Source organism: Oreochromis niloticus, linkage group LG4 (genome assembly GCF_001858045.2).
Source record: "Oreochromis niloticus isolate F11D_XX linkage group LG4, O_niloticus_UMD_NMBU, whole genome shotgun sequence".
In the NCBI taxonomy this organism is placed as follows: Eukaryota; Metazoa; Chordata; class Actinopteri; order Cichliformes; family Cichlidae; genus Oreochromis; species Oreochromis niloticus.
The window spans coordinates 781,764-800,279 of record NC_031969.2 but is presented as its reverse complement, the minus strand read 5'-3'; the positions used below and the strand labels follow the sequence as shown (position 1 = coordinate 800,279).

Below are 18,516 nucleotides of genomic sequence, written 5' to 3'. Positions count from 1 at the left end.
CCTGCACAGTTGGAAGAGCACAGACAATCTGGTTGTACACGTACAATGACAGTAAAGGCGTATTCTATTCTGTTCCATCACAAGTTTCTATATTAACCCAGAAATTCTGTACTCTCACAAAAGGTGAGTGTACTTCTACACAAAGTGAGCCATGGCTACTTCAGCCAGAAGACTTAATGAGACAGGCAAAGCAGCAGAGGCCTGTTCATCTTTTAAATCCGTCTGTTACCCATGATACGAACTCAAATTTAACAGACGAGCCTTTACATTGACATTCCCAGAGCTTTGTGTTCACATTGTGTACATACTGGAAGTACTGACTACGTTTCGGTCCGGTCCAGAGGAGTCGATCTCTGTTGCACGCTGCAGTAATTTTTAAAAAAAAGTCTACTTTCAAAGCAGTTTCGGTCAAGCAATAGCAAAGATGCTGAACACACAATCCACCGTGGCATGAACTGAACACCTGACAAACAAACTTTGTTTTCCCCAATTTATGGTTTTATTGTCATACTTGTTTGCTTTAATAACATTTGAACACGCTCAAGCACACTGCCAGAACGCCACATGAGAAACCAAAAACTGGGTAAAATCAGAGGGAAACATGTACACCCAAGATCAACATTTGGTTTCAACTGTTTAGTTCTTTCAATTTCCTTTGCAAGTTACTGTGAAAATCATTTTACACTCCAAGCAGAATCCTGGTCCACATCTGTTTTCAGATATAAATTCTGCCATTTGTCATTTATGAAAACAAGAAAAAAAGTTGAGGGGGGGAAAAAAAAATTATGTATGATAAGCAGACCAGAGTAAGAAGGTGGGGAGAGGTGGAGGGAGGGCTAACCCAGAATGGCATAGCTGAGCTCTCAATATGAGAAAGCCGACTCGTGTGGACATCATCTTGGTTTGTCATTTGCTTAAAAACATGTTTCTTTTTCACATGAGTTTATTTTTCTGAAGCTGATCTTCAGCACGCAGAAAGGGGGCGTGCAGGGAGGCGCTGTCACCACTCATAACAGTGTGGGCGGGTTAAGACCAAGCTCCGCCTGCTCCTCCTCACTCAGACTCTTAGACTCGCCGTCAATCTTCAGTCCCGCTCAGCCACCAGCTTCAGCACTTTTCCGATCGCGATGGTCTTCCCTGGAATATACACCAACAAAGAAAACACTCCTCAATATTGCGTGAGAACCAATCTGGATCCTAACACGGCTCTGCTATTGGAGTTCTGCTTCATTATATGTTGGATGCTCAGACTGGGAAAAATGAGTTCCATATATGTGTTAGTAATTCCTGCTCTGAGTGACATCGAGGCAAGCAGAAATCCTAATGTGGTTGCCTCATGCACACAGGTCTGACTGCGAGTACAGATGCTCTGTATATCTGTATACCCGCGTACTGTGCTGCAATTCGAATGGTAAAAACGAGCATGGCTGTTGATGAGTCTTTAAACCAGCTGCTTACAACAGAGCCCTTTATGAATGCAGACTGAGCGGAGTCAAAGTGCACCGGTGCGTCACCGGACCCGCACCCTGGAGTGGGACACTGATTTATCCTTGTTGAACCAAGCAGTAAATCAGATGGCAGAGCTGATGTCTGCACGATGCAATCAGCAATAAAATAGTGGTTCTCTGTGCACATCCAACCAGTTGACCACATAGCTGGTTGTCACTTGCACATCACACCAGTTTCTTTCTGAAGCATGAGCAGGAACATCCATGAGCCTGTCTGCAGGGGAAGGGGAGAGAGAACCCCCCCCAAATGCTCTTCACTTCATAGAAGTGAGGGGAAAAAAGTCTCTCTGTAACTTATTTGGCACATATCAATTTAGTTTTCCTGCAGACGTATTAGTGAATGACTCCCAATCACTCATGTTTGTGATGCACCTGTTATGTTGGAAAGTGTCAGGGTGCATGTGGTGAAAAGTGTTTTATTGCATAACATAGCGCTGATTACATGTTGCAGACATGAACTGATTGTGCCACGCAGTGTACCAAACCCACTGAGGACAAACCAGCGTGCCCGACTCCAGCTCGTCTGTCTGGTGATGACGTCGCCATAAAAGGTCTTTCAGACAGTGGTTGAACTGCTTAAGGCCTAGTTTAAAAGTTCTTTGTCTTAATCCCGCAGACTCTACAGCCCAGAAAGCCAGGTTAGCGAGCTGAGACTAAAGTCAAAGGTTTCAGTTCACAAACAAAGCCCTCTCTCTGCCTACACAGATCACCATGTTACCTTACACTCAATGTGTGTGTTCAAAGTTTGACTTAAAACAGACTATAAGAGATTCCTTGCTTTAATGTTTTAATTGACAGTGTTCTGTTAAGTGTGGTATGGTTCTACTGAGATCATATACTGAGTTGTATCTGAATGAAGGCCAGCTGTGCAGTAAAAGCAGCACAGTATGTGTCTTTCATTTTCAAATTGCAATGTGTATGTATCACCTGGAATCTACTCTGCTGTCAGGTTTTTGTTTTGGGGTTTTAAAACACTGATGAGCTGCATCTACTGGGACATTGTTCAGTTACAACTGTAGACCATTCAATCATTAAAATGACTTTGATCTGGTCACAAATTACAGTGATTTTCTCGTTACCTTCTTACATTATCAGACAGATAGAATGATAGATATATATGCACACACACCTTCATCCCGTAAGGTAAACCGTCCCATCTGAGGGAAGTCTTTAAATGTCTCGAGGCAGATGGTCCCTGCTGTGCGCAGACGGGCGATGCACACCTGGTCCTGTTTCACAAACCGTGGTCGTGTCTTGCTCTTCTCTCCTGTCTTCTTGTCTACCAGACAGATTAAGGCCTGCAGCCAAGCAGCATATGTGGATTTTTAGCAATCTTAAACCAAATGTATAACATTTCAACAGATTAAGATATATGGTCCAAAAGTCTTGAGCTGCCACTCATTTATTTAGATTTTGCTAGGATAAAGAGAAACTGTTGCAAACACACTGCAGAATTTCAGTGAATTTGAAGTGAATATTTGGTGTGACCACCTTTATTCTTCAGCACATGCCCTCTGAGGCAGCTTTGTCATTTCTTTAAGTATCTTCAAGAATAGTTTCCCAGACTTTCTGAAGGACATTGAAAGCTCTTCTTTGGACGTTTCTGCCTTTTCCCCTGTTCTCTGTCAAGATGATCCCGCACCTCCTCAATAAAGTTGAATTCTGGGCTCTGGGAAGGCCAGTTCATAACCGATGGTTTTCCACTGTGTGTTTTTGGCTTCAGTTATGCTTTTACTGCACTGGCAGTGTGTCTGGGATCACTGAAGAAGCTGCTGCCAATCTGAAGGTACTTTTTTCAATTCCAATAACTTTGATCAGATCTCCAATGCAGCCCAAACCAACATCACTGTTGTACCTCTCTCCTGAACTCTTCTGACAACAGTTTGGGTTCAGCACTTCATCGTTGGCAGTTTTACAACAAGTTCTCAGCTAACAGCTGTTTGGGGGATCAGCTTGTTAGCCTGTCTAACTGTGCTGTCTTCAGCATTCTTCATAACTAAACAGATTATGTGGGTTTTTGTTTTTTTTAAAGACTGCTAGTAACAAAAGCCCCTTTTCCATTACTACCTGCTCAGATCACTCGCCTTTACCTGACTCAGATTGACAGGTTTTCCCGTTACAATCGAGTACCACCTAATGTGCGTAGTTGTCGTTATAGCAACGTGGCCGGTGTGATCCCGGTCTGTGGCTTTTTGTCACACTTGAGGACCACGGTGTTATTTTCTAGCCATTTCTCTTGTTGCCTGGTTTAAAGAATAAAAAAATGGCGGTTTGGATTTTCGTGAACGAGACACTTTCATGACTTGTGAGCAGTCAGTGACGCCACTGATCAGCCAATTGGTGGCGTGCAGTCTGACGACATTGCATGTTAGTACCTGTTGGGATCGATTGGAACTCTGGCCAGCAGGTACAACTGGAAAAATCCTGAAATCGATCTGAGTAGGTACTAATGAAAAGGAGGCTAAATAGGCCTCAAATTGGTTCCTTGGTGAGTTACCTGTTTTGTGAGGGCACAACACTGGTGTATGTGTTGATACAGAATCTTTGTTATGCTTGAATGATTCATAGGTCAGTGTTAAATGGCTTAAGCAAAAACAAATCCTGTGAAAACAGTCAGGTATTAACACTGAGAATGAGTGAAAAAGCAGCCAAACTTTGAAAGACGTCCCATCAGCCTGGAGAGCTACTGATCCGGACCATATTTTAAATCTAAAGAAATGAGTTGGGGCTCAACACCATTGAGAAAGTTAATCTGGCATCAGGTTTTACCGTAATTTGCACTTCTTCGATGCAGGTGTGAATGTGAAGGACTGCATTGTAACCTGGACAGATGATGGATTTGTGTTCAATGATGACAATCTGCAGAGGAAAGAGTTCTGGTGATTAGGATAAGGCTGCCCATACAACATTTTCTCACTGTTAATATCAACTTTCTTGTGGCATCGAAGCCTGAGATTCATCGCAGGACCACATGAACAGCTGCTGTGCATGTTGTCTCGATGCCTCGATCATCATGGACGTAGCGTTTTGCTGTCAATGTTGTATCGATGGGTCCTGTAATGCCAGCAGAGCGTCCATGTGCACTAACCTGCGCGTCAAACGTGCGCCCTGAGTGACACAGGTTCTCGGCATTACACAGAATGAAGCCCGGCAGGATCTCCTCCTCCTCTATGCCTTTCAGTCGCAGCTTGAGATTTTCACCGGGCCCTGCGTCATCCGTCTCCACGTCATCAGAGAGCAGACTCAACACTTCCACCACATGCTGCATAGCCGCATATAGAGAGACAGAACAGACACGTGTATCCACATTCCCCACACCAAAACAGCTAACACTGGCAAGGACCTACGTGGGATATCACTAGTTGGTTTCCTTAAGAACTCTACACCAGTTAGTTTCACGCAGCCTATTACATCTGCATCTGAATTCATGCTTCTAATTATAATTTTAACTACAGGCAAACATCCAGTGAGCAGCAATAATCTCGCCTGGCTCCAGCTTATGGAAGATCTCTTACCCTGTTTGGCATCATGACCAGCTGCTGTGCTTTACTGATGGAGCCAGACTCCAGTTTGCCCAGAATCACAGTGCCCATGTCCTGATGAAGACAAAGAGTGTTACAGAGCAGCTGAGAGAGAATCTGTACATCTATCAATCTGACCAAGTCTCCACTTCCACTGCAGCAGAACATCACGTCCAAGTTCAACGTGGCAGCAAACGATTAGAAAGAGTTGCTGTAATGAGAGGTGCCCACTCACTCGCCATGAGAGCATCAGACTATCACATGCCAGACCCACACACTGGTACAAACTGGAAGCTGGTTAATCTCAGTGTCCATCGGACATTCATGTTTTAATATGTCTGTCAGCAAATGTCTAGGAAAGCTCAGGGTTGCAGCGCATGTGTGCCTGTCAGACTTCATGCTGAGATGATGTTTCGATGCTGGGTGATAGCACGGTGACTTGGATGAAGCACGCTCCTTCACCTCTGTACAGAGCAGAGACGGCTAAGAGGAAGTGCTCCGATTCAGAGTCAATCTTTAACCAGCTAATCAGTAAGTGTTCTAATTTTAGGTTTCTGGTTTGTATACACTGCATGACATAGTACATACTGCTGCAGGGGCTCACAACGCACCGTCTCATAGCCCCATCAAGCCCCACGTCTGTGTCACGTAGAACATGTAGTGTGTATCAACGCAGAGAGAAAACTTTCCCCATTTTGTTTGTTAATCTTTGTCAAAAGCTCCACCCTTTCGTAGAATTAACCAATTTTCTTGGTTTAAATGTAATCACGCTAAACTGTAATGCAGCTTTTAGATGTGCAAATGAGAAAGACCCTTACCTTGTATTTGTCTACGATCGGCAATCTTACTGGACCATCACTTGATCTGTTAAAATTTGGCAAACTGTCCAAGTGTGGAATAAAAGGTAGACCTCTGCAATAAAAAACAAAAACGACTCCTCGTGTTTAACTTGTTTGCTTGATCTCTTCAGTTGCCACAGGTGCAGAGGAACAAAGCAATACTTACGTATACCACGAGCACATGTTGGTGGGCTCCTTCAGGTTGGCTCCTGTCAGCCCGGAGCACGGCATGAAGTGGATATCTTTCTTTGGATTAAAGCCCACTTTCTTCAAAAATGGCACCAGTTTCTCCTTACACTCTTCGTACCTGCGGGGTTCAGACAGGGTGGATGTAAGCTTCTTCAAAGGACAGCAGCATGGCACAAAGTGACCACCACATGCATCAGCAGTGGGTGGAGGACAATGTGGCATGTGCAGCACCAGTGAGGTCAAATGCTGACAGGATGAGTGGAAACAACCTCTGATTCAGTCTCCTACAATAAACAAGTATTTATTTCAAACTCCTATTGAAGTAAAAATGAAACAGCATGTAGAGGCCAGCAGAACAGAGAATGTGGACTCCCAGTAATCGCTGCATGAGGCGACTCAGGACAGTGTTAAACACTACATTACTATTGTTATTAATAAAAGTAAATCCACTAATGATCTAATTACAGATTACAGTATAAGCCAGTCAAAGACATGTGCGTATATGTATACATGCAGACTTCAGCTGCTGTTCAGTGTCCAAACCTTTCCAGGCTCCAGTTAACTGTTGGATCATCCATTTTATTCACCAGAACTATCAGGTGCTTGACACCGGCTGTTTTGGCCAACATGGCATGCTCCCGTGTCTGTCCACCTTTCTCAAAGCCGGTTTCAAATTCACCTTTCCTGGCAGATATCACCTGTGGGACAAGACACTCACTCACTTTGTGCTACAGCCTGGTGTAACCTCATTAAACAGACGACAGAAATACATTAACAACAAAACAATAAAGACGTTATAGCTTAGCCTATCCCAGCTGTCACATGGTAAGGACGGTACACACTGAGCAGCTCACCACAGGGTTATGAACATGAATAATTCTGAGCACTGACATTTTTATACTTTTAACTTTGTCAAAGTTTAAAAGGGTTCAGTACCTAGTAGTGTCGTTTTTTCAATCCTGTAATACTTTTGAGCACTTGGAAAGTATGTTAAGCACAGATACGCCTTCATAAACTCTATAGAGGGAGTGTGTATGAACAACAATGGACACAATGTTTTTGAGAGAGTGGTTATACTGAATAAAGATGGGACCAAACTCTTCACCACCTGAGGCAAAAACACAGGCAGGGTGTGAAGGCATTGCAAGGAAGAGCTAGCTGCTGATGTGCAACCAGGAGCAAACAGCTCAAGCAAGGAAGAGCCCCCGATGGATGTGAAAACAGGACAGCTGGTTAAAAAACTCAGACACAAAATCCCAGGCAGAACAGTTTCCAATTTTATTATGTGATAACACTCCAACTGCTGATGAGTTACAAGGTTAACTTCCTTTAGTTATTGTTAAATTGCCGTGTTACGCAGTCGTGTTATACTTTTACTCCAAATTCTCAGAAAACATCTGAACTATGTTGTGTTTTAGTTGACTCACACTTTCAAGGTAGTGTCATCAGCAGGGTGGAAAATGCTCTTCACTTACTAATAAAATGCTGCCTGCAAACGGCAGCATTTCAAAAACTGACATCGTCATCAGTGTGGTATCATTTGACTGCCCCTATTACATACACACCAATGATTTGATTCTTCTCATTTACTCAGAGCAGTACAAGAGCTACAGTGCTCTTCAGGGCTTTCTTTAAACCAGCTGAGTACGAGTGAGCGCAGCAAGTCTCATAGGTGTGGCTGTGTAAGCCTGCTCACTACGACGTGCATCTCTGATGGGCCACAGTGATATGCTCCTGTTAGGAAGCAGTCATGTGTTGGTGCAGCTGCATCAAGGTAAAGACCCTCAATCAGTGCAGGCCTGATTTAGAGTTAGTAGTCTCAGCTATACTATTAATCCTTGTGCTTTCCTGGGTTCACACACACACACACACACACACACACTAAACCAACAGCTCTCTGTAGCAGACTTATGCGCCGACTTCCAGTTTAGTGTACAATTGTACTTTCTGGTGGTTTACTCAGAGGTAAGTTACATTTTGAAAGTTCAGTGCCACTGCTCATTTCCTGGACTCACCAGCACAGCCAGGTCTGCTTGTGATGCGCCTCCGATCATATTGGGCACAAAGCTCTTGTGACCTGGAGCATCTAAGATGGTAAAGTGCTTCTTGTCTGTCTCAAAGTATGCTCGGCCAACCTCCACTGTCTTGCCTTTGTCCCTCTCCTCCTGGTTGGTGTCCAAAGCCCAAGACAGGTACCTGAAGATAGTTTAAATAAATTTAAAAATAAAAACCTGAGACAAAGTGCTACTGTGTTCGTGGTCACTCTCAGCAAGTCAGTTTCTAAGATGTGCTCGACACACAACACCACCATGTTAACGCAGACACAGCAGACCATCCACTCACCAGGTTTCCCGGTTCTTTTCCTTGGCTTCTCTTTCATATTTCTCTAAGGTCCTCTTGTCTACCATGCCAGTCAGATACCTGTGGCAAATGAAAGGAACATGTCAAAGGCACGATGTGATGGACGCAACTTTACTCACCTGAAGTAAAAGAAAAAAGGAGACTACTACTCACATGATTTGTCCTCCAATGGTCGACTTGCCAGCATCTAGAAAAGCAGCATATATTAATCAGATAACCTACACCTTCCATGTAAAAAAAACCAAAACATTTTTACCATACCTGAAGTGTGTATGAAACTAAGTGTGCGATTTAGTTTGTAAATAACAACCAGAGGGGGTACAACAGGAGCTCGAGCCCTAATACACCAGTGAAAACAACCCCAACAAACTAAATGTTTGGATAAAAATCTCAAACCAGTTGTTGTTATGTGTGCCAGTCACACTCACACACATTAGTGCTCGAGTTAAACGGGTTTTTAAACGGTCCAATCTGATTAGCATTGCGTATTCCTGGGAGAAATTCCTCTTGTGAATGCTAACTCAAAAAAGCAAACTTTACACTAACCTACATGTCCAATGAACACCACATTGATGTGTTCCTTTTTGGGGGCATCCGGCTGCGTGGGTGGAACCTTGGGCACGAGCACTTCCTCTTCCTCCTCCATCATCTCTGGAGCAGTCTCGTCTGGCCCTTCTGGCCCCCGGTCCACGCACACGCCGCCTCCTGGCTCTTCCTCGCTGGGTTCTACTTCTTTCTGGTCCCATGGCTCCTCTGTGGTCATTTCTGCATCACCGTTCTCCACGGGCGCTACACCGACAAACATAGAATATCATTTTTTTTTTATGCTCATTTAAAAAAATTAAATTAAATTAAAAATAAAGAGCATTTCTCACTTCCACCACCATTACTTTCTCTGCCTTGTGCCACTCAAAGGCTCTCTTAAGCCATTTGCACAAGAAGTCAAAGTTATTTACATAGCACATTTAAATAACTGTTGACCAAGGCAACGCTGTACATTTAAGACACGTGTGTCAAACTCAAGGCCCGCGGGCCACATCCGGCCCAGCGTACATTTATATCCGGCCCGTGAGATCATTTTATATAGATTTATTATTATTGTTATGCATGGCCCGGCGATATGAGGTGCTAATAACACACAAACAACAGATCCCATAGTGCAGCGCTGCAGCCTCCTTGCTGAACGTTAGGCTACCTGGGAACATTCCCGTGTCAATCAAGTCAAACTTCTGTTATTGCGAAGCTAGCCTCTCACAATGGCAAAGAGAAAAGTTGATTCTGAAAGCAGAGCCTTTCAGCGCCGGTGGGAGGCTGAATATTTGTTTACAGACATTGCTGGTAAACCCGTGTGTCTTATTTGTGGAGCTAATGTGGCTGTAATTAAGGAATTTAATTTAAGACGACACTACAAAACATCAGGATAAGCTGAAAAACCTAAATGCAGAGCAGAAACTACAGAAGGTGGAAGAGCTAAAGAAGAATCTGACATTTCAGCAGACGTTTTTCACCAGAGCAAAATCACAAAGTGAAGCTGTTGTGAAAGCAAGTTTTATTGTGGCAGAGTCCAAATTAGTCCAGTCATTTACCGAGGGAGAGTTTCTGAAGAGCTGCATGATGAAGGTGTGCGACGTCTTGTGTCCAGACAAAACGCAGATTTTGGCAAATGTGAGCCTGAGGAGAAATACGATTGCTGATCGGGTTTGTGAGATGGCCACTGAATTAACACAGTTGTGTGAAAGAAGCACAAAAAAAAAAAAAAAAAAAAAAAAAAAAAATTGCATACTCTCTTGCTGTGGATGAAAGTATAGACATGACATTGCACAGCTGGCCATTTTCATCCGTGGAGTGGAAATATTGGATGCACGGGACAACGACAGGAAAAGACATTTTTTTTAAAACGTATGTCAAAGTGTAACCGACATGAAACTGCCCTGGGACAAACTGTTGGACTTACAACAGATGGAGCGCCGGTGTTGTGCGGTGAAAAAAGCAGACTAGTCAGCAGGATGCGAGTAAAGATGCAGGAGGAGAACTGTACCAGTGAGTTAACAGCATATCACTGCATCATACACCAGGAAACGCTGTGTGGTAAAGTCCTAAAAATGGAGCATGTAATGATCACCGTAACGCAAACCGTAAATTTTATCTGAGCTAAAGGTTTAAATCACCGTCAATTTCAGTCTTTTATGTGGGAAATAGATTCAGAGTTTGCCGACATTCCTCATCATACAGAGGTCCGTTGGCTGAGTTGGGAAAAGTTCTCAATAGAGTTTTTGAGCTCAGCAAGGAAATCTGTCAGTTCATGGACATGTCATGTGTGATGCGGTGAAGGCATTTCAAGTGAAGCTGTCACAAATGCACCAGTGCAACCTGCCTCACTTTCCCTGTTGCCAAGTAATGTTGAACCAAGTCAGCACACTTTGCTGATAAACTGAGCGCACTGCGCACGCGCGGCGCTTTGGTGACTCTGAAGCACAAAAAGAGAATTTCGAGCTGCTTCGCAACCAATTTCCGTGGAAACTGCACCTGTGCAGATTCAGATGGAGCTGCAGTGTAATGGTACATTCAAGGCAAAGCACGACACTGCACAGTTTATTCACTCCATTCCTGTAGCAATGCCCCAGCCAAGTCTACATGCAGCTCCAACCTTGTGTTTGCTTTCATTTATTTTTTTCTGGGGTTTTTGGCAGCATGTTCATATTTCTAACTTGCATAATTTTGACAGGATATATATTTTTATGAAGAGCAAAATATTTAAAGTTAAAGTTTATTTTTTTAAGTTTGTTTATTCTGGAATAATATTCCTTTGCATTTTTATTCATATTTAAAAAAAACATTGTTTTAGTGTGTTCAATAAATGTTCATCTTGTTTGGCCCGTGACCTAAAGTGTGCCTTGAGTTTTGGCCCCCTGTGCAATTGAGTTTGACACCCCTGATTTAAGATAATCAAAAGAGATAAAAACATAGGAAGACATGATAACAATTAAGAATAAGAAGCATAAAATGAGAAGATTTGAGTAAGAAATAAAACAAATAAAAGTACAAACTCATTCATTCATTTAACAGCCAAGGAATAAAAGTGGGTTTTCAGACGGGTTTTGAAAGTGTCTAATGTTGGGGAGGACCTGATGTGAAGCGGCAGTCACAGCAAAGGCCCAATCTCCTCTGTGCTTTAACCTGGACCTTGGGACAGCCAGGAGCATTTGATCTGCAGACCTCAGTAATGTTGCAGGAGTGTATCAATTTAAAAGATCAGAAAGGTGTGAGGGTGCTAACCCGTGCAACGGCTTAAAGTGAAGACCATGTTTACTGTAAGCTGCAGTCATCACCGTGTTGTTGCCAAAGTAAAAGAGAGGAAGCCATTCTGTAAGATGTTAGACAACTATGTAGAAGTTTGTCATCTCCTCGTGTACTATATGACAGAGAGAATCATAATCTGCTCTCAGGGGGATTTTTTTTTAAGTGATAACAAGGTGTCCAATGTACAATCGTTTGTACACATACGCTGAATAACCTTCCCGGCCAACCTCTGTTGGAAATGTAAAATAGCTAAGAATAAAATAAAATTGAATAATGGGGTATCTACGTTCATATTTGTGTTCCTCACAGAAATAGAGATCTGCTATTGACATGTCCCTGAAGCAATGTCATACATTATGACACAAACATACCAATCACCATTTCTAGCACTGGCTCATAGCACGCTACACTTGTCACCTCACTATTTGAATGACTTTAATCAACTCATAAGAGCTACCCAGTTCTTGTTTATTGCAATAAAGCAGCTAGGATGGTTACAGACCGAGGGGCTAAGGCTCTCTATAGACTGCAAGAGTCAGATGATATGCCTGCAGTGCTTCACAGACCAACGTCCTGCAGACAGCAGTGTTTGTGGATGATGTTCGCGTCTGGCTTTAAGCTACATGTGTGGACAGCACGGTGAGCTGTGTTCACAGGCAGAGATTTCTGAAACCGTGCCCATTTTGAATGCGGTGCTGCCCGAAGCTTCGTCCCTGCACACAAAGATTGAACCTTCTAATGATCTTATCGACTATAGATCTCGATTCAAGTTTCACATTTTATGCTGAGGAAAATTGTGAAATTGCTCCAGTTTGTAGAAGTTTTTCATGAATCTCTGCCTTTCTTTTTATACCTAATCCTGTTAGTGAACGGTTACCAGTTAACCTGATTAGTTGCCAAATGTTCCTCCAGCTGTTTCTTTTGAGTAACACTTACTTTTCCAGCTTCTTGTTGCCCTGACCCATCTTTTTGAAACGTGCTGCTGCCATCAAATTCAACATGAGCTCATATTTTTTTTTTAATGAAACAAAATGTCTCAGCTTAGATATTTCATGTTTTCTATGTTCTACTGTGAATAATATTTGAATATGAGATTGTCACATCATTGCATTATTTTCCTTGAACAAACAGACACAGGGTCCCAAGATTTTTGGAATTGAAGTTGTAGAAACCTTGTTTACAACCACCAGCATGCCTACCATGTGTCCTTCCTTTATTCTCAGCGACCTTCAGGTGTGTGCAGACACAAACACAAGCTGTGTTTGACCATGATGAAGGCGAGCAACAAGCCTCTGTTACAATTTCCACGTCTTGTGATGCAAATTTCAGAACTGTGAGGGTCTGTGTCCGCAAGGCTGCCTAATAGTTAGTCCTTTACAGACACCAGGTGAGCCAACAGCAAGTATTCATTCCTGTTATATCTCTGAACTCTGCCCCTAGGATGCATGTGTCAACGGGTCTGTGGATTCACAAAAAAGGCACACTGGTGTTTTCATGGGCGCTCACACCCACCATCTGATAAAATTTACGTCACTATGTGGAAAAGGCAACTGGTCTGTTTTTTCTGCCCATTTCAACGACTAGTTACAAGGAACGTCCCTAAAATTCAGCACTCTGTGAATAAATACAGTGTAATGGGAGATGTACTGGAAACCTGTACATCTTAGTGCAACCAATGCATCTAAATAAACAGAAAAATCTTTGCACCAAACACTGCAGATTTCTGTGTGCCCTCGCTCACTGCCCCATGTGTACAGTCAACAAGCACCATGACTTCAAGATTCACTGTACTGTATGTGGACAGTACTGTGTAGGTTACTGGTGAGTCCTAATCACCATATTTATGTGCAGTCCTCCAAAGAATCAACGGTGCATCACTTGGCATGGATGATGTGGCCAGGTCAATTGTTGACAGGCTGGAAAGTGGGCCTGAACAGGGCAGCGATAAAAGAGATAATTAAAAGACGGGGAAATAAAATAAATCAAAGTGGAACAGTGGTTAGCACCACTGCCTCACAGCAAGAAAGTTCTGGGTTTAAGTCCACCACCTGGTTGGGGCCTTTCTGTGTGGAATTTGCATGTTCTCCCTGTGTATGTGTGGGTCCTCTCCGGCTGCCCCCCATAGTCCAAAAACATGCAGTTAGTGGGGTTAAGTTAACTGGTGATTCTAAATTGGCCCCAAGCCTGAATGAGAGTATGAATGACCTGTCCAGGGTGTACCTGCGTCTTGCACCATATCAGCTTAAATGGGCTCCAGAGTGGAATAAAACACCTACAATATAAAAGATGGACTGCAAAGCCAGGTGTAGGCTCACATGTAAGACCACACTGAGAATGGGATGATGTTCCCTTACAGATAAAAAAAAACAAAACCCCCCCAAAACATTTCCGGTGACCCCCAATGAGCAAGCACTTGGCAACAGTGGGAAGGAAAAACTCCCTTTTAACAGGAAGAAACCTCCAGCAGAACCAGGCTCAGGGAGGGGTGGGGCCATCTGCTGCGACCGCTTGGGGTGAGGGGAGGGAGACAAGACAAAAGACACACTGTGGAAGAGTCTGAGATTAATTAGAATTAATGATTAAATGCATAGGTATATAAACACAGTGAGCAAAAAAGGTGATTTAAGAAGATACACTCAGTGCATCATGGGAAACCCCCAGCAGCCTAATCCTGTTGCAGCGCAACTAAGGGAGCATTCAGGGTCACTTCATCTATATATGTTTATCAAAAACATACTTTGTCAGTCTAAAAGCCAAATGATGTTACTGGGGGATTCAATGTGAGCCTATCAAACATGTTCATGTAGAGGACTTCTCTGCATGCGTGCCTAAAGTGATAATGAAATACACACCCAGTGTACATGACAGAGCAATGCAAAACAAGACAAGCTGATGCTAATCTACAAATGAATTCAGACGTCAGTCACTGTTTGCTCAAACACTGTACTCAGGCAGAAACACACACTGTAGCAGATGCATGAAGCAAATACTGCTGCGAGGTGAAGGAGAGGAGCCAACTGTCAGAACTGATGACGCCACATTGGGCTGTGTGAGATTGATTCAGCATAAATGACATTGTCAATATCGTACTGATACACAAACACCAACTACATTCATAAATATAAAGTGTAAATACAAAAAAAAGACGGAGACACTAGAGCAGGGCGATATGGCCAAAAATATTTATCACGATATATATCTGAAAATTTGCGATAACGATATAACTGACGATATAATTTCTGCAAGACAAAATACAACTCCACAACTTTGCTAGCGCAAAAAAAACCCCATCCATTTATTTTCACTTAAAACAAGCAGCTGTTTTTTATGTGCATTAAAGCTATATAAAAATTTAACAGTGCAAACGTCTTGATGCATTCTCAATCATCCAGGAAAGTAAATCTCCAAAAGTTGAATCTGTTCATCTGGACGTAGCGTTTTGTGGGAGAAACGTTTCGTCACTCATCCAAGTGACTTCTTCAGTCTCAGCTGACTGCAGGTTTCCCCAATCTTATAAACAGTACATTTGCATAATGACTGAAACCTGTTTATAAGGTTTGGGGAAACCTGCAGTCAGCTGAGACTGAAGAAGTCACTTGGATGAGTGACGAAACGTTTCTCCCACAAAACGCTACGTCCAGATGAACAGATTCAACTTTTGGAGATTAACAGTGCAAATGCAAATTCCTTGCTGAAAGTTTAACCAAAAGGCATTTCCAGTAGAAATGGGCTGACATATCCTGAGCATAACCATGTATAATATCCACTGAAGTTAAAAAGAGATGCTTTGCTACATTAAACTGCAGTGTGCCAAATAAAAAAGGTGCACAGGATTATAAGACACATTAAGCAAAACAAAGCAGTCAGATAAATCAAACTTTATTCAACTCATTCTTGCTTCCTCCACTTCTGTACCATTGATTCATTAATGCTGTATTCCATCACAGCTGCTCTATTCCCATGTTGTTGCAGTATATTAATGACTAACTTCGTACTGTGGATGGATTTTCTCAGTTGTTCTCCTGACTGAAGTTTGGTCCGTTTACAGCATCCTGCCATGAAATTGCATTTGTCTCTAACCATCAGGAACCCTCACGTTAACCTTTATCGAGTGGAAAAGTGTTAGCGTTCATCCTCCAGCTTCACTGTTTATGTTATGCTAACATAGCTGTGTCGCTAGCGATCACGTAGCACATCATTATATACCAACTAGTCCAACTTCAGTAACCCTACAAACGTCACTGCTGTTTAATTTCCTGTCTTCATTTATGTTGGAAGTGATAGCAGAGCTGTACGTTTGAATTTTTTCAGAAATCTCTCAGTCAGAACATGCTATATCATGCTTAGGTAACTAGCGAAACTAGCAAGCTAACTTCCGCTAACTTCTAACTCCGTTAAATGTAATAAATTCTGTTTTCATGGATGCCTGGATGTTAAACATCATAGTTACACCTGGTAAAGCAGCAATGCTGATCGTTTTATTAAAGATGAAAGAATTTAGACAGTTTTTAACTCTCAGTGATGCTGCAGTGTTCGTTTGACTTTGGGACCTGAAGAGGATGGAGTTTAGGACCCAGGTTACTCCCAGATTTATGAGCACAAATACGGCAATAATGAAGGCCCGCTTGCATGTTCTACAAAAAAACATAAGTGCTTTGTTGTGTATCTGACGGACAAACACCAAACCTGTTCCACATCACTGAAGTTGCACCATTTTTACAAACCAATTCTGGTTCATCAGTTTCACTCAACAATCCGCTTTCCCCCTTCTCATTCTCCGTTGCCGCCGTGCTTTTTTGGCCATGTGCGTATGAAAACAAAGGCACTGCGCATGCGTGTTTTACCCATAGTCTATCACGATATTTCATTTTCTTATCGTTGCCTAACATTGCAATGGTATTACTGTGAACGGTATAATATGGCCCAGCCCTAGGAGAGACTGGAGAAAAAAAAGAAAAAAAAGAAAAAAAATCAGTAAAGCACCATCTATATTTCAATATGGATGTGTATGGACTTTTTTTTAAACAAGACTGGGACAAAGGAGATAAATGTGACAAAAGTCTCATATATAAGTAAGGCACACTGGGAATACTACAAACATGAAGATTCATCTTGGCAACAAATCTAACATTAAATTAACTTACCTGAAAAACCACAGCTGGGCACACTTAGCTTGACAAAGCTACTTTCCAGTTCAGAGCAAGGTAACAAAATAACCATATCCATCACCTTCATGTACAAAAACCTACACCCACACAATTTTGTGAAAAACAAGGGCTACTCTTATATGCACAAGAACCAGGGGACAGTGTCAGAAACACATGCAATAAGCAGTCTCTTGTTGTTGCTTCTGCCATCAGTGGAGAGCAGCAGAGTTACAACATACAAAGAGCTGAAGTGACACAGAGTAAAAAAACAACAAAAAAAAACATGTTTCCTCTCTGGCAACTGACTGCATTTTTCATCTTTTATGTTTTTTTTTTTTGTTTTTTTCTTCAATTCTCTCTATGTGGTCGAGTCTGCTGACACTTCCTTTCCTGTTCAGGCCCACTTTTCAACCAATCAGCCTACAGACAGTCATCCCCAAGACTACTCAAAGGTTTCATACACATAGTCTGCACATATCAGGACAATAACATGGGCAGTAAGCGCTTGTATGTAACACAGTGTAGCAGTGTGTGTGCCACAGAGGGAAGCCAGATTCCCCCCCCCACACACGCGCTTCATACATACCAGAACTTTCTGACATCTCCATGGTGGACGTCTTTTCAACAGCAACTGAAAGAGAAACAATGGTTATATTTAAGTTTAAGGTGATCTTAATAGAGCCTGTTCCACAATCTTAAAAGAAGAGCATGTGAGTTTTAAAGCTGCAACTAGTTTAAATAGAAAACAGAACCGTCTTTGTGCCCCACAAGTAGCTCTCATTGTATCTTTAGAGGCCATCTGACGACAGGAGAACCTGTAACAGCTTTACTGTTTTAGCTCCCATGTGTGGGGCTCAATATGGGCGGCACACCGCGGATGGATGCAGGTGGTGTATGTACGCTTTCCTGTGATCTTCTCCAGAGTGCATCAGATCATCCACGTCACGCCACATACTCACGCTCTTACTAATTTGTTAGCAGTGACGAGTTTAAGCTTTCCGCAAACACTCCCGGGGAATGTGCCAGTACATCTCGTTCGGCTCCAGTTACTGCTCAGAATGACCGATCTCTTGGTTATACGGCGTCGCTGACGCTAAACACCGAGGTTCCCAAAACTCAAACGTGAAAGCACGCCGGCTAACGAACATGCTAGTTGGCTACCGCCGGGTGGCTGAAACAAGCTAACGCCGGTTGGGGTGGTTACTATTTAATCAGTTATGACAGTATTTAACAAGCTGCAGAACAAGAGGCGGCTAGATGTAACAAGTTGTAAAACTTACAAAGCGCAAAGCTTAGCGCGAGAAGGATTAATAACCCGACCAACGTGAAAAGCAGCTAGTTTATCGCGTTTCACGGAACGCGTGTCTCTAAAGCGGCTAATGAGCTAACAGCTAGCAGCCCAGCCACTGGTAGCTCTTAGCTAACGCAACCCCGTGGTGCCCCTGTACTCACCGGCAGAGTCGACGTTTCCCGGGTGTGCTTTCAGGCCAAAAGCCGGAACAAACTCGGCGGCGTTTACATTGGGCACAAACGGCTTAGCGTTCACATTTAGCGTTGTGAATGCTGATTCAAGTTGTCCGTCGATCGTGGCCTCCACATCGTCCTCTTGTTCCCAGGAATCAGGGGCAGTGTCTCTCGGGTCCATCGTGGT

General features: G+C 42.9%; 1 protein-coding gene across 1 annotated transcript; it reads right to left on the bottom strand.

The window, feature by feature from the left end:
• Nucleotides 1-476: 476 nt before the first annotated feature.
• gspt1l (G1 to S phase transition 1, like) lies at nucleotides 477-18,510 on the bottom strand. Its single transcript, XM_003457932.4, has 14 exons — nucleotides 18,318-18,510; nucleotides 17,452-17,496; nucleotides 8,965-9,207; nucleotides 8,572-8,605; nucleotides 8,401-8,478; nucleotides 8,073-8,253; nucleotides 6,601-6,755; nucleotides 6,035-6,175; nucleotides 5,848-5,941; nucleotides 5,024-5,104; nucleotides 4,597-4,770; nucleotides 4,278-4,367; nucleotides 2,638-2,806; nucleotides 477-1,137 (listed from the first exon to the last, which is right to left on the bottom strand). The coding sequence occupies exons 1-14, from the start codon at nucleotides 18,508-18,510 to the stop codon at nucleotides 1,085-1,087; spliced, it is 1,731 nt and encodes a 576-aa protein (XP_003457980.1). The 3' UTR covers nucleotides 477-1,084.
• Nucleotides 18,511-18,516: the final 6 nt, after the last annotated feature.

Excerpts from the sequence above, each read along its gene's own strand:
- gspt1l (XM_003457932.4), bottom strand. The coding sequence starts at position 18,510 with ATGGACCCGAGAGACACTGCCCCTGATTCCTGGGAACAAGAGGACGAT. Across the intron at positions 8,479-8,571 it reads ACCATTGGAGGACAAATCAT|GTATCTGACTGGCATGGTAG; the intron begins GTGAGTAGTAGT and ends CATTTGCCACAG. Across the intron at positions 8,254-8,400 it reads GAAAAGAACCGGGAAACCTG|GTACCTGTCTTGGGCTTTGG; the intron begins GTGAGTGGATGG and ends AACTATCTTCAG.